The sequence below is a fragment of the Nyctibius grandis genome, chromosome 4 (genome assembly GCF_013368605.1).
Source record: "Nyctibius grandis isolate bNycGra1 chromosome 4, bNycGra1.pri, whole genome shotgun sequence".
In the NCBI taxonomy this organism is placed as follows: domain Eukaryota; kingdom Metazoa; phylum Chordata; class Aves; order Nyctibiiformes; family Nyctibiidae; genus Nyctibius; species Nyctibius grandis.
This window is the reverse complement of record NC_090661.1, coordinates 53,403,249-53,420,208: the sequence shown is the minus strand read 5'-3', so window position 1 is coordinate 53,420,208 and position 16,960 is coordinate 53,403,249. Positions and strand designations below refer to the sequence as shown.

The window sequence follows — 16,960 nt, the reverse complement described above, 5'->3', positions numbered from 1 at the left end:
AATGTAATTTGGAACATTTTTCAGCATTGCAAAATAAAAACACTAAGTTGAGGAATATTCTAATAAAAAGATGTTGTTTCCATAAGTTTGCTTTACTACTTTGCTCTCTTTCACTCTGCACTCTCATTTTTATTAGAGAACATGAAGCACCTCACAAAATAAAACCTGAAAACTGGGGCAGAGACATAATACTGTTTTGAGAAGCCACTTTTAGGGGAAAAAATACAACATTATTTATTGCTTTGTTAAACAGATTCTTAAAAATGTCAAATTCTTTGTCACTTTATAACTGCACAATTCCTCTCAGTGCAGAACATCAAGCAAACTGTTTTAAAACTTAGCTAATCTAAGGATAAAAAGCTCTAGCCACACTGGGTGCTCAGCTCTGGGAGACCAAGAAGTCAGTTCAACATTTCTTCCAAATGAATCCTGTGCTACTGACTAGGATCCTGATCCTTGAGCTATGATGCTTAGCTTCACTTTATGAGCTAGCTCTTTTTTGTGAATATAACAAATTTCAACTAAGTAACAATTTGCACTCCCAAGTCTTAGGCTAGAATAACAGTAGGTAAACAAGGATTTTTTTTTTTGTAATCAAAGGCTTTTCTTTTTCCCTAGCTTTACGTTTCTTTCCTTTGTGAACAGGAAACATCTTCGAGGGCTGCGTTGGTTGTATGCATGTTCTAATAAGATAGGACACACAGCAGCTTTTTCCAGCCCAGTTTGAAAATAGGTGAAAGAGCAATTTAGCGAGGATTTAGTGTACCAATTTCATCAAACAGATGGGTAAAAACAAAAGCAGCAACAAAGGTGAAATGTTTCTGTCACACCCTGTATAGGAGATTAATGTTCTGTCTGTGACCAGGACAGAGTTACATAGTCAGACACAGGTCTGAGTAAGATGAACTGAAACAGAAACATATTGCACAAAGCCTTGCTATCTAAAATGGAAATTTCCTCACTACAGAGCACATCTGCCAGCGTCATGACAATTATCTGTTAAGGTTAAAGCACTGTCACTGTCTCCCAAAATGAATTCATTATTCAGGGAAACTCATTCTGGTGTGAAACACACAAGCTATCAGCTCAGAAGCATTTTATCTGTAAAGACAGCAGACTCTAAAATAAATGGGCATTTGTTGGTGTCAAGAAATACCCAAGACCTGAAAAGGTACGGGAGAATAATTGTTAATTAGGGAACCTAAGAAAGATTCTAGCAGATGCAGAAAGAAAAGCTACATGAGGGTTTTATTACAAAAACATGTAGGTGTAATTCTTCTTCTTACGCCAACCACGTATTTTCATGCTTGTTTCAAAGCAAATCTTGGCAGAACTGGAGCATGAGAAGGAAGACTTTTTTCAGATGACTTTGCAGAACAGGTGATCTGAAATTCCTACTGCAATCTGCAGACTCTAGATATCCCTGCAATACTGTTCCTGCTTGTGCTGCACCTTTTGAAAGCAGGAAAAGGCAAGGCCAACACACAGTATCTTTGATCCTGGTGCAGCTTGTTGCTTAATTCAACCCATTATGCAGAAGTACTGAAAAAAATTCTAAGCAAATTGAGCCCTTCTGCCAAAAGGATGACTGATTTCCTGCATCGGCTCTAGTTACTCTGTTCATTTTACAAGGCAATATCACTCTGGTTTGACTGGATTTGAGACTAACCACAAAGTATTCTGTCCTCAGAAGATTTATCTTTCCATCCTAAAAGAATACTTTGTTTTTCCGGTACTTCAGCAGTTGTAACTAAATATTAAATTTCTTTTTTCTCCAATTCATCTCATTACAGTACTGAAAAATACATATAGATAACAGAAATATACCTTTGTTACTTTAACAAACAGCTGCTATTTATCCCCTTTGACTAAGCACTTCTTTTACTTTCAATGATTTGAAAGTATTGCTCTTCAGCTAACACTATGAAGTAAGGCTACTGTACTGGCATCTTTAAACTGTGTTAAGAAATGAGACAACTCCCAGAAAAAGTAACTGCAGTTTAATCCAGGCTGTGGGGCTGTGCACTCTGTTTTCTGTGAAATGGAACAAGTTTCAATCCCAGTCCCCAGGCACTCACATTCCCAAAATTCCTCTTGACCTGGCTCTAATAAGCTCTCTTCTTGAAAGTTCAAGCTCACATCATATCAGAAGAAAGGAGAGAGAAAATGCTGAAATTCTCCTTATGTGCTCCATTAACTGTGTGTATGAAAAGAATCCTAAGCAAAATTAATTGTGATCCTAAGCACAACTAATCACTAACAGACTAGGTCCATCTCACTAGCATTACATTCACTGCAGAGTCCTACAAATAGCTGGAGCAGTATACAAAAAGCTGAAGAAACAAGCAGATACACGAATGCCTTATTAAGGGTTATATTCTATTATTACTCTTCTATTCCTCTGGCTCTTTTGTTTTGCTAAATTAGTTTTACAGAAGCTGTTGCAGAATTAACATATTACAAATACTTACATTTGATGCTGGTCAACCTACTTTTGGGCACTGAACAGTCTACAGCTGCTGGAAATAAAAAAATAATTGTGAGTGATTCAATATTTACTTAGTATTTGTGGTGGTTAGAAAAAAAAGTAGCAATAAAACAACACAGAACAAAGACTACTTTAGAATAGCAATTTTTCTCTATTTTAAAATATGCTAGTTACTGTGTATTCAAAGTATTAGATTGAGATTAATACAGTCAGAGAATTTTCAAGATTATGTTAAAGTAAAATATATATTTGAATGAAGAATCATAATTTAAATGAAGATTCCTTACAAAAGGTTTCTATACACTTTGTGCTGATGGCATTTAACTGCACACCTGAGGATACAGAGTATGTTACATGGTAGAGAGATGACAGTATGTTTGTGAGCATGGGCTCTGGCAGAATTCAAAGCCCCAATGTACCTTCCTTTAAGGTAGACATTAAGAAAAGGAGTGATGATTAAGAGAATCAGCAGAACCACCTCCAAAACCCTATTTCTGAAAATACCTAGAAAAAGAATGCACAGTGTTTTGGGAGGCATTAAAAAACATTTCTCTTGTAACTCATATCCTGCTAACTTTCATGCATTTAATTCAAATAATACTCAGGACATCCTGCCAAGCCCTAGCATTAATATTTCTAGGACTGAGATCCCCAAGACAAGTTTATGCCATGAAGAATGAAAATACGCTGTGAGCTGTAAACAACATTAACAACTATCTACAGACTTTTTCTTAGCTCTGTGCATGATATATAATTTCATAATTCATTATTTCACCAAAAGCAAAATGAACAGAATACAGCACAAAGTACCCTAAAATTAAAGTAGTATCTTTGCTAGCATTTAAGGAAAATGTTTTCATACAAAACTTCCCATTCCAATAATACAAAACTATTATTAAGTAGTAGCCATATCTCCTTGCTGACATCAGTCCTGAGTATGAAACAGGAAGAAAACTACTCTTCCTATAATCCAATTCATTCCCTCTTGATATAAACCTATTCTGAAAGAATGAGCTACATCTGGGAGTAGAAAGTTCATTCATATATGCACATTTTTACCTTTGGCTGAAAGGATTTTGTTATAATGAAACACCATGTGATCTCTGATCAGGTACTGGCTAGTTAGACTTTGGGAGGAGTCAATGCAGAAAGCTGTAAGATTAAAATATATTTAAACATTATAAAGGCAGGCACAAGAATACTAAAATTTTAAAGTTATTAACTGAAATTCAAAGTCACAAACTTTAAATTAGTGTGTTTAGCTTCTTTGCCCAATGGCAGTCATTTTTCTTTAGCAGCTACTATCACATGAAATCATCCGGTCTCCTTTGTTTTTTTTTCCCCACTGAGCCATTAACTCCACAAATAGCTACAGAAGTGGCTGAAGTTGGACTATGAAAACATCAGCATGGAAACTTCCCGTTTCTGACTTCTATGTTCTTTTGAAAAAAGTGTCTGAGGTGGCAGTATGGCACAGAAACATATACTAGCCCATGTAAACTACTGACTGTAAAGGAGTACGTTTAACCTCAAGCGTTCTTTAAAGCAGTAACCATATCTCTATTCCAGCTAATACAGATGTGACATACAGATATATTTGGGTATCTTGTTAACTGTTTCTAGCTAGCAGTACAGTTAAGGCAAAACTCATTCCTCAAAAGCATTTTCAGTAACGCATACTAAATGTAAGTACTATTAAACTTCACCAATTGAGCTCAATGCAAAGGTTTTAATTATAAAAACATTTTAATCATAAAATCAATGAATTCACATAAAAAGAACTATGTCAACCTTCAGATGAAAGCACATATGTTACTTACCATTACTCTTAGTACTCAACTGTCCTTTAAATGGACTTTCTGGACCACATCTGGGAATGCCAACAGCTGGGTATTCACTCACTTTAACAAAGTGTCAAACAAAACAAAACAGATGTTAGTAAAAAAGAAAACACGTATTTTGACAGACAAGATAAAGCAGAAAATCTTTCCCCAAAGAGCTCACAAATGACTGCAGTGGATCTTTTTCATAGAGAAAAAAAATCGCATTTAAACGTTATACTATTACTGAAATACAACAGTGTAGTTAAGTAACTTTATAAACACCAAGAAACAATGGTAGTGCTTTCACTGGTTCACGGAGCTAAACAGCGGAAGAAACCATTAGATCACTTCAGTCTGAATCTTACATTGGTCATTAAACTGCACAGAGATACGGCCACAGTTTTGTACCTACGCTAACCTCCCATTTGTTTTACACTTTTATTGATCGAATTTTATCATTATATCAAATAACTAGTGTGAAAAACATTCTGTACGTAGACAATGATTGTAGTATTACACTAAAATGCAAGTTTAATAGACTGAAGGAATTATGCTTGTGTGAAAATCATCCTATCAGTGAAAACACATTACTTCAAAAATCTATTATTAATGTAAGAGGAATTTGGTTTGCCATTCAATCTTCTGGCAGTTCGATAAGACTGGGAACTCTATAGACAAGTGTGGATGCTGACAAAACTTAAATAACCGGTTGTTCTGTAAAATGAAGGAATGTGAACTAAAAGCTCTACATCTCCTCCTTGAAAATAAATGCTGTACTGTCAGGCTCACAACCACTGTCTGTTACGTAACCTACGATTTAAAAATCTGCACCTGGATTAATTACGAATCTGAACCATTTTTTGAGCAAATTTTAGCAGGAGATATCCTATTACTACAAATACTAGTGTATACAAAGCATTCCTTTAAGGTTTCCAAGACCCTGCTTAAAATGTAAAGCAAAACAAACGCGATTTCTCTAACAGAGTAAATACACCACGCTTACTTAACATCACTTACAAAACTGTGCAGCCAATTTCTACAAATTTATTATTACTATCAAGGTCCATATGGTCTTCTCATTCCCGTCCTACTTCTCATCTGTCAACTCAAGAGCCTGCAATTGCCACGTAAGCGTTTCCTAGCAATGGGAGGCACTACAGCTCTGGGGCAGTAACTCTACCACTCTACACTTACTGGCCACCTCCAGCTTTCCAGCCTTCATGGGATAAGGCAGTGTGCTGGACCTACCCAAGATGAGTGGGAATCTCTTCTCAGTGTCCTTCAGCTGGGTCGACAAAGGCTGACATAATCACAAACTGACCGGGGGGGTGCAAGAAGCCACGCTGAAAGCCATGCCACACATGTTAAAAGCCCCTTAATTCTACCTCTCATGGCTTCCTACCTCCTCCATGCCCAGTACCTGGCTTTCCAGGGGTTTTATTTTCTATTTCCCACTGTCATACAATGACTGTTAAGAGTACTATTGCAACTATGTATGTAACTATTACATTCCGTAGCTCTACTTTAAGTGCAACAGCATGCTGCACAAGATGGTTAACACAGTGTCTGACTACTAATTAGTAAAGATTGCAGCAAAACAAATAGTTCCTTTAATAATGTTTTAATATCATTTCCGCAACGGCCTTATAAAAAGGCCTTATAAATTTCAAGTGACTAGGATTAGTTGGGGAAGCAACAAAATGTGTCTTGAGAAAATAAATAAAATGAAAATAATTAGCATATGTGGAAATTTGCAGAGTACTTTCTTGGGACTCTGTCATGAAATTACACTAAATCTGGATCAATAAACTCAATCTTCACTCTTATGAAGCCCAACAAATATCAAGACAACTTCGAATTAGTATGAGGATTTCACACTTAAAAAAGCCAGCCTTTATACAATACAGGATTCTGCAGCTTTACAGTATTAGAGGCAGGGTCTGCAATAATAGTGCTCCCACTACTCTTTGCTATGAAGTTGCCAGACCAGTAGTAGGAAAGAGACAAGAAAAAAAAAAAGAAAACGCTACTGTAGATTTTTTCAACCCCATCCTGCAATTGTTTTATCTTTATACTGTTTTCTTTACAGCCAAAGGACAACATTCCTGCTCAATCTGTATCAATTTCAAATGGTTCATTTTAAATTCCCCTTGTGGTACAATTCTTCCTAATCTCTATTTGTGATTTAAACATACATAGGGACAAACAACGCTAAATTATTTTTAGAATATTAAATTTCCAAAAATACAGCAAGAACTTTTTAATTTAGAATGACTGTCTCTGCAATGGTTGCAAACCTTTGTCAATAATGGCCTTCTTTCTTAAGATATTATATTTCTCTTCCATACACTATTAGGTATGAGTAGTATTCAGCGTCTAGCTGGATACCCACCCTGAAACTCATGATTTCCTTAAGTTACAAAGCTCATGTGTTTGAAGAATGCAACTCTTCAAGAGGACTCGAGTGTTAGATTATAATATTTTAGTAGATAAAAGTTTGTCCTAATGATAAAAAAGCAATGTATACACCAGAAATCTAGAATATAGCAGAACCTGAGAATCAGAACGGTTTCATTCACAGTTGTTCAAAATAACCTAAATATTCCAGTATTTTCTGTATTTCAGAGTTAAGTTATAATTCCAGAAGACACACATTGTTAGATAAACGCTTTTAAGACCACCTCTAACTCATTTTTATGTGACAGAATCACAGAGAGGTAAGCATGGGCATCTCAAAAATGCAGAGACGTTACAACTACAGTTGATTCTCTTCAGGTAACCTAAATGCCTTTGCCCTGAGTTAGAGATGATCAGAGACGCTCAGAAACTTGTTGCTTTTACTGTCTTCAGCTGGAGGCGCATCTGTTCAGCAGGACAGGAAAACCAGACGGTTGTGAAACGTTCACTTGCTGTGCACCCCCGGCAGATGGCACCCGGACCAGCGCCAGCGAAACAACGGCGCTCTCCTGGTCTCGTGCTTTACAATTAATCTGTATCAGGCGGGGAGAGGGAAAAAAAAAAGTCAGTTTCCCCCCCCGCCGCCCACCCAGCCTGATTATTTCATAGGCAAGAAAAACTGTCAGAAAGGGCCAGGAGGGAAAAGTTAAATATTTCAGTCCCTTTTTTAATTTTGATTATGGACACATGGAGAGCACAGAAATCACTTGTAATCCATGCAGAAACCACCCTATTTGCAGAAGTCCCAAAGGCAATGGAAACACAACACCATTTGTCAAGAAGTCACGGTCGTTGCGCAGGCGCTCGTGTCCCCGGCGCTATGTTCCCAAACCTCAGTTCCTCCTGCGTGCCGTAACTTCTGTGCCACAGGGGACAAGTTTCAAGTCCCTAATCCAACCAGCTGGATTTGCAACCCAGCTCTTGCTAACTGCAGGGTAACACCACCGCTCGGTGCTTTCACAGCTATCTCTGAACCCCCCTAGGAAGTACCTATGCCATTACAATATTGACCCATTTTCCAGGAAGCGGAGGACCTGGAATAAAAGTGCTCCTGACTGCTCTGATTTTAGGATAACTTTGAAACGCCAGGGTTGCAGCCCCACTAGTTTCTGGACCTGTTGAAACCTTTCATGCTATTAACAAATGACATTTTCTTGCTGTTTAGAATATTTCCTTGCCGAGCAAAAGTTTATGCTGAACAGCTTTTTTTTTTTTTTTTTTTAATATCTAGTTGGATTCTGGGGGCTCTATCCTGGCAAACTGTACATTTACTTATAGATTCAATTAAAGAACAGAACCATCTTTAACTTAAAAATATTTCCATAAACAGCAGAACTGGTGATGAAGGCTTCCTATGGTCCTCCCATGGTATCCCATGGTGCTTGCTCCTACACGCTCCGACTCTCGTGCCAAATAAAGGGACTAAGACATCTTTGTAACCTGCTCATCAATGAAGGCATTTGAGGCTCGCCCTCTGTGAACCACCTGTTTTCACAAAACATGTCAAAAATTTATCACAGAAAAAGGGTCAAAGACACTAAGTCGGCTGAAATAATGCTTAGCACTATTGAAAACAGAAGAGGCAAAGAACAGTAACAAGTAAACCTTTGTTTTCTTAGGATCCCAGGCTGTTTTACGTAGATGTTCCATCAAATGTATCTTTTCTACACTGAATTCGACTTATAATACCCTCTCTGTATCTTCAGTCTGAAACTCAAAACCGCTTATTATAGTGTCAAATATTTACAATGAAGATGTACGTTGCTAATGTCAGAGGACAAACTGGAGGATTTGGTATGTGGAGGATATGTGATGTCTTTAACTGTTTCTACAGAACGACTGAAGTGAGGTAGAAATTGCTAATGTTCAAATGTTTCGCAACTATAATTTCAGGTTGTTTACTGACTTGAACAGGTATTTGTTTAGATTCAGTCTGTGTTTTCAAAGTTATTTGCACAGTAGCAGAAACTGAACCTAAATTGAAGGCTTAGATATGTGAAGAGAATTTTAAAGGAGAAGGTGGGATTTTCATCAAATCACTTAGTAACCAAATATAAACCTGATAAAAAGACAGTAACTACAAAGCACAGTAATTTGAGCACCTGGATAGCTACAGGAGTGATGGAAGCTGTATTGGTTTAGGACTGTGAGCAGAGTGAAAGTAGTATGCGTTTTGGCTACTTTGCCTCTTTTTTTCCAAAACTGTGAGCAAGAATTTTTTCAGTGAAAAATTTTCTACTGATTTTGATGCTTCTTAAATAATAAATTATTTGGGAATAGGAGCACTTGTCTGAACTGGACTTAGCAGAACTGATCTTGCAGTACTTGCAGTACTATGGCAGGTTTCCTGACTAAAATGCACACTTTCTACTTCTTACAATAAAAACTTTCAGTCACAAATTGAAGGACTATGTAAATCTATTTCCTGAACTGGACTGGAAACTCTTCAAGACAATTTCATTTTGTTTAATAAATTATTTTCTGAGATTTAAACCTCAGAAACTGAGACGTATAATGGACTCCTATCTTTGATATACTATACCTGTAACTGTGATCTAAACAGTATGGATTGTCCACACTGAATATAAAAACCAATTCTCACACCGGGTGTTCTCCTAAAGTACAGAGAGCAAACAAGTATTTCTAAAAATTAATTCGATCTTTTACTTCCTTATTAGTGCCTCCCTTTGCTTTTTGTAAGCTTCCCCTGCAAGTGTGTGACACTACATAAGAAAGAGGAGAAAAAATTAAAATTTCTCTATAATTCTTTACAGCTGGTATCTACAGTAAGTAATAATTATATTATTCTGAAGAGATTTTTAAGATATTTTGTTTAAATTATCTTTTCATTTTCATTTAAAATGTATCCTATCTTTATTTCTAATTTTACAGTGTAAAAATTATGGAAAATGGTGGTTTCTATTTGTTACTTTGTTTCCTAGTTGTTAGTGGATATGCAGAATTGATGGAAATTATTTTTCTACAAAGCCATTTCAGGTTTGGAACGTGAACATGTACTGGAAAGAAGCCCAGTCTTCCATCACAATGTTCTCGTAGGAAGGATCTTAAACACAAGTATTAGACTTACTATTTTTACAACAAAACTACTTCAGACATAGCAAATAAAAAATACTGAAAAAAATCAATCAGGCTGCCCTTAGCCACCAAGACTTGTTACTTAAAAGATAATCCATAAAAAATACAGAGACCTTAGGTGGGATATTGGATAGGCATCTAAATCCAGCACTACAAGCCACAAAACCTCCACTTAATTGCGTAGAGATGTACTAACACTGTATTTTCCAAAGAGCAGCTCCTAGACCTTAGCTTAGGTTCAAACAACACACAGCCCCAGGTGGAGTTAGACTTCAGGTCTCCTCAGCTGTCGCAGAGAAATATGCACCTTTTGTGCACTGTTTTTTTGTTGGCTCCAGGACTCTTGCATTCCTGGCTGCACAGTGGCCACCTCTCAGCTGGAAATGTAGGCAGCACCTCTATCTCTAATGGACTAGAATTGCATTATTTCCATGAGATGTGAGGATTCGATCTACCTGAGGCTGATAAGGACACTCAACCCAAGTTGACAAATGCTTTGCAAACACTCTAGCCACTACACTAATTTATAAAGGTTTGCTGTTGTTGCCTCTTCCACCACCAGCTCCTTTTCTTCTCTTCTTCCCCAATACCTCAATGCTCTAAACCAAAAATAGTTAGTGAGACATCTTTGTCCAAGTGGGTAATTCAGGCAACTACATGCAGAAAAGGGTTTATACCGTGAATTTAATACAAGGCAAGGATGCTCTACCACTACCACCCTTGTTCTACTGACTAGGTTAGTGACTTTTCAGTTGGCTTCCTGATATGAATTCATTCTTCTAACTCTGTCCACACTAACAGGACACTACAGCACTAATGCTTTACACATGCTGAGGAAGGAACAGAAGTGGTTTCAATAATGTCCATGAAATCCTAAATGACTCAGCAGTAGTGATGGAAACCCCTTCAAGCATCTAATCTAACATATCTGAAAAGTCATATTTAAACGAATGACATTAGGACCTGAAATATAGGTTCCTCTCTTTTTGGTACTATGAGAATTTCTGAATCAAAGTATCCATTAACTCTTTATGCTACAAAAATTATTGTGCATATGAATACAACACAGAAATACAGAGTAAACACTACTATCTCAAAGTACATTAAGAGATTAACCTGATTATGAAAATCCACATTGGATTTAAACTTTATTTAAATAAGAAAATAATTTTTACATTTTTAATTATTTTTCTTTTATATTAACTTGATGATATACTTTGAAAAAAGAATAATAGGATGCTCTATTAGTAGTACTACTAATAGAGGCCTGCTTTCCTATCGATGCGGCTTACATCTTCCTGCCATATCCTCTAAACTCCTTTCAATTTCCACAATTTACTGCCTTTTCCTCACCTGCAGTCATTCTCCCCCTCACTCTAACATCCCCTTCTTGCTCAGCTGTGGCTGATGAGCCACTATAGGTGTTATAATTGGTCATCTAGTTTAAGCTTCTCTGGTTGCTTATCCCTGACTAATCCTTAGTCCTTATCCTCTAGTTGCATATCTGGGAATGAACACGGAACAGAATGACTTTCTCTAAAAAATGTACGTTAATTTATCGGGTTTTCTCCTACCCAGCCACTGACATTTGTACCACTAAGACTCCTACTTCTTACTCACAAGTGGGTGAAGCTGGCTAATAGATGCAGAACTGGAAAGAGGAAAAGGCCAGCAGAGAGCAGTGACCAACCCACAGACTCCTTCTTTAGGAGAACAGGTTATAACATGGCAAGTCTCCGCTGCTTTTCTGCAGCACCTATGCAATCACAAGAGACCTTCACCCACGGCTTTAGATTTAACTGGTTACTGAATGCATATAGTGTTCCATTTTATTTGAAAGTTACAGTGGGGCAAAACTGAGCACTTCATAATCACACCTGTATTTTTCTCCTGTTCATGCAAGTGAAACAGAAGCCTCTTTGACCCATTTTTGGTTTCAGTGATAACAAAACTCGTATCAATTCTGCAAATATAAAGTCTTAGATGTGAAGCCGGCTTTAACAGAATCACTTTTAAGATTTGTTAAGAAATGGCAGAATCCACCAGAGGAAAAAATACAGTCATTATTTTCTAAATTTTCTGAAGCAAACCTTGATGAATAAAGCCCCAAGAAGCTACAACACCTCGATTTTGAAATAAAGTCCCAAATGTTCCATCTGAATTTTGCACAGGATCATTTGTGTCAGAGGCAAAATATGATGAAAGTGATACAATGTATCACTCCCTGACATATGCACCATACATAATCTTCTAAGCCATTAATTAGATGGGTGCTATTTATATACCTGCTATGCTGGATTACACAAAAGCTCTTCTTTACACCTACTCCTAATGCTTAAAGAGTTAGGCCCCTCAGTCCTTTATAACTAATAATCTAATAGTATTCTGCATAAATTAAAACCATGCAACCAAAATTGTATCTCAGTTTCAAGAGTCAAACCCTCCTCTGATAAATTTAAGGAATCTAATGAAATAGTAGTGTACAGTAGCCTTAAAACATGCTAATTGAGTTATATTTGATGAAATAATTCTTGAAAAATGTTTGTTAAAATTTTCCTACGTACAGGCTTCACATGGCCAGTAAGGGAACTTTTGGATGCAGGTTATTGCTCTATTCATACCCTAAAAGCAGAAACAAACAATGGCTGTGTGTGCCAGCAGCACAGTTTGTGATACTAATTGCTGGCAGAAGCAAATGAACATAAGTCAGTCCCATCATCATTTGCCTGGGCCTCACCTCTAGAGTTAGCAGCGGCACCACCAGTTTTCGATTTTCTAGAAGGGTGTGTGAGAGACGGTGTTCCAGCAGTGACCTTATGCTACTTTTAAGTGTTACGTGTACAACTATCAATACTCACATCACAGTTTAGAAACTTCTGGCTTAAAAGGTTACTAACTTGAGATCACTGGAAAATAGCTAGTAGGGTTAATGATTTGAATTGTGTTCACTTTAGCACATATTTCACTTGAAGCATGCAAGAAATCTTCAATGAAATGGGACCACTCAGGTACTTAAGTCCTATTACAAATTTAAATTTGCTGAACTGAGATGGGATTGGTCACATTAAGTGACTAAAACTCACTTAATAGACTATTTGACTAATGGTCAAATTAAGGACAGGTTTAAGTGATTTCCTGAGCCAAGGTTTTAATTTGGTGAAAAGTTAAGGATGGTGATTAATATTTCCCAATTTCAGTTAAAATGTATGATTATGTTTCAAATATAACTTCTAAACACCCTTCCTTCCTTGAAGATACGAATAGATTCTCGACTTCCCTGCTGGTCAAAGGCAACTTCAGCTTCTGAAAAATCGAACTGGTATTATCAAACTAATGCTTGAGTTTAAAAACCCGTTTGTTCAAGTGCCAAATGAAGGAATACAGAGGAAAAAGAAAGAAGCTCACAAGTCACAGAGGTGTGTTAACACCCTTCCAGCTCCAGTCAGATTAGTGCAAGGATTTCCTGCAATGCAGGAAACATCTAAATAGGATGATGTTCTCTGTAAATATGCAAAGCATTTTAATTTTATTTTAGAATCTTTGAAGCCTGTGCAAACTGTCTAAACCTAACAGAAGCCTCCATGCAGCAATGATGGCGACTTCTCCATCACTGTAACGTGACACAAATACGTGTCATTGATTAACAATAAGCATATGATTTCATTACTGTTCAGATATGTGCCAATCACTGCCTGTGGGAATTACACAGCCCAATGCAGAAGACTGGATTTGAACAACAAAGCTGGTTTAGAATTACAGTATTCATATTATTTGAGATTATACTATAAATCTGTGACTGTACTAACTGACTCCTGAAATTACTACAGTAAATAACTTGGAGATTTATACCTGGAATTAGGCAAAAACATAAGGGATTAATTCTTCAATATTTTTATGGGGAAAAAAACCTCAGCCTTTTGAACCCTGAAAAGACATACAAGCAAATCCTATATAGTCCAATATATTAAAAAAAAAATAATTTTCTTTTTCCTCAGTATTCTCTCTAGAAAAAACAGAACAAAACAAGTATAAAATTTTGGTTCTTTCTTTACAATGACAATGCCAGGTCTGAACAAGAAACTCTGAACGGAGTACACCAGGACATAAAACGGGGTATCCCACCTCTTCTGTATTAACATTCTAGATAGACAGTGTGTGGATATAACTGTCTTATAGAGAAACCACAAATATGATGTGTTCTGCCTCTTTCGTAACCGGTCTGCAAGCAATTCAATGGCTGCTCTGCCAAGTTTGCTCAGGCACACAGATTTCTAGGTTAGCTCACCCTAAGGAATTAGCATCTCAGCCTTTGCTAATCCCTGTTGTCCGTTAGGATTCTTCCTGTGTGTCTGTGAAACTAGATACTGGGCTGTCCATTCACATACTACTGACTCTGTGATAACCTCCCATGTAGACAAGCAATAGCTTCCCATGTAAACAGACACACGTTCATTCTTTCCTACTTTTGAACATTTTTTTAAAAACAGGAGTCATTCACGCAGAGCCTGCTGCAACCTGAATGAAATTTAGATCTTGCATGCTATTTATTCTCATTTTATGGTCAACAGACAATCAGCATGCTTTCTGATAGTCTATAAAAATATATTGAGAATAAAAAATAAGAACAGTCAGAAAAAGGATAAATTTGTAATAAAATTGCGTTCACACTACATAAGAGAGCATAAAAATTGGATGCACAAGATACTAGTTTTTGCTCTGAATTTCATATTCCCATGTAGTATTAGAATTCATGTTCAAACTCTACTTTGATATCAGACATCTTCTGGAGTGACATCCGTCACTATCTCCAAAGACTGGAACCGACACTGACACGCAACATGAAAGCAGAACGTTATCTCAGAGGATCTGACCTTATGTATGATTTTGACATTACAGCGCAGCACTGAACAATTCCTACCATTGTTTTATATTATGCATGTCATCCAGTTCAGATCTAAAAATATTTTAGGTATTTTCCAAAGTTGGCTCATGCAAACATGAAAGTCATGAATGACAAATGCCCCTAAGATTATTCACAGGAATAGAGAATAACAGCAGCCCACAGCTGGTTAAATCTGGGTAAGGAATCACTTTATAAGAGTTTCAAAGCTTTTGAGTCTTTTATTTTTCAACTACAGTCGCATTAAAATCCCACCAAACCAAAAAACTTGGATGTACATCCAAATTCCATGTAAGTGATGTTCTACACACAGGGTAAAATCCACTATAATCCATGAATACCAGCTTTGGAGAAGAAAAGTGTTGACTCCAAAGAGCACAGAAATTTAGGCCCTGAAAACGAAGCGGCTGCTCCTGGCAGCCTGAAACACTCACCACAGCAGCACTAAATGCCGTTAAAATACTTATGCACACTCGTGACGATGGCTGTAAGCTGGACAATTTAAGGACACGTTTCCAGGAGGATTATAACCTCCCCCTTCCCGGCCCCGGGCCAGCTCCCCACGCATGACAAACAGTGTGGCACAGGCAAGGGCAGCCGAGTGTGACAGGGGCAAGCCCCGAGCCCCCTCAGAGCCACAGCGCCTCGAGGGGGTGACCGCAGCCCCGGGGCAGGCTCCCCGCCCGGCTCCCTGCCCGGCCCCCGCCATGCCTGCCGCCACACGCCGGCCGGGAAGGGGAAGCACCGCCCGCCCCCAGCCCCGGGCGGGAGACGGGGAGAAGGGCCGCGCCCGGCACCCCGCGCCCGGCAGGGAGGGGAGAGGCCGGGCGGCAGCGCGCCCCGCCGGCATGCAGCTCCCGCCCTGCCGCCTCCCGCGCCCCCCTCGCGGCCGCAGAGCCGCCATCAAGCCCCCCGCACCTTGGCTCCGCCTTCTGCCGCTCTCCATCCTCAGCCCCATGCTCCCGACCGAGCCCGGAGGGGCGGCGCAGGCCGGCGTTTCGGCTCAGCAGCGACGGTGGCTCAGCCGTCGCTGCGGGCGGGCGGGGCGGGGCGCTGGGCCTCGCCAGCCGCGGCCTGGCTCGGCCGCCTCCGGCGTTGCCATGGCCACAGGAGGGCGGTGCCGGGCGGCGGCGGGCGGGGCGGCCTGCCGCCCGCGGCCGCCGGGCCCCGCCGTGAGGGGAGCCCCCTCTCGCAGCCCCAGGCCCGCGTTGGCAGCGTGGAGGAGTCCCAGGGCGCTGCGGATGCGCCCTCGCTCCTCGGGCTCATCCCCAAATGCCTCTCCAAGCCGTGCATTGCACCCAAAGGACAGTTTTGTCCCGTCGGTGAAAGGTGCCCTAATTACTTACGCCTTTTTCTTGTAACTTGACAGGAAGTCGAAGAATAATGGTTGCCAGGGAGTGATTTAAGGCAAATTGCTCATATTTCAGAGGAGCGAATGACAAATCGAGAGCCTAAAGCATTCCCAGTGCATTACACTAGAGAAATTAATTTTCAGTATCTTTCAAAATAAACAACACCTTAGAAATGAGCCACAAAAGTAAACTTTTGAAAAGCAGCATTTGATCCCATCACTGATGAATGTGTTCATGCTGATGTGTTGGATTTTAACTTTTTGCAGAAGTGATAGGCTCGTATTTAGTTTTTGTCAGGCAGGCTGGTATTTTCCTTGATGTGAAATCTCGAGAATTTTTGCAAGAAAACCCTTTGTGTGTACATTTTGTGTGAAGATTTTTCTCACTGTTCAGCCAGGGTTACTGCGGTCACCTCCATAGCCAGACACCTCAAAAAAGGCTACGTGTCATCCCAGCTGGAGGGACATTCTCCTTCACTGTCTAGAAATTATTATTAATTATAGGCTACATACAGTTTTTTGTGTGATTTGCTACCCTTCTTTACATGCTAGGAAAAATAGTTTGAATGTAGTTCAAAATCATAGCAAAATCAAGGGGATGGTATTTTAAAACAATTTTTCTTCCTTATTTCTGCCTTATACAAAGCTACCAGTAAGTCACACAAACATTCATGCTGGATGAAACCTGTATTTTATCTACCCCAGAACTTTGTGTAGACTCTACCAAATACTTAGGAAAAATCTTCAGTAGTCGACTATTGAATGTTAGCTGAAATGTCTTGCAAACCCCTAGTTGTTGGTGGTCAGCATGTGACTTCCCTTATAATTTTAGATACTTCCATTAG

The 16,960-nt window shown here is 38.9% G+C and overlaps 1 protein-coding gene across 2 annotated transcripts in view; it reads right to left on the bottom strand.

The window, feature by feature from the left end:
• Positions 1-15,757, bottom strand: part of SPATA7 (spermatogenesis associated 7) — a 47,826-nt gene extending 32,069 nt beyond the window's left edge. Inside the window, exons 1-4 of one of the 2 annotated variants that reach the window (XM_068399320.1) lie at positions 15,683-15,757; positions 4,309-4,389; positions 3,548-3,640; positions 2,472-2,519 (exon numbers count right to left, since the gene is read on the bottom strand). In XM_068399320.1, coding sequence (XP_068255421.1) covers positions 2,472-2,519; positions 3,548-3,640; positions 4,309-4,389; positions 15,683-15,722 — 262 coding nt within the window. In that variant the 5' untranslated portion in view covers positions 15,723-15,757. Of the gene's footprint in view, positions 1-2,471; positions 2,520-3,547; positions 3,641-4,308; positions 4,390-7,152; positions 7,240-15,682 lie in introns of those variants that run through there. The other variant, XM_068399321.1, reaches the window with a different exon arrangement.
• Between the last annotated feature and the right edge of the window lie 1,203 nt (positions 15,758-16,960).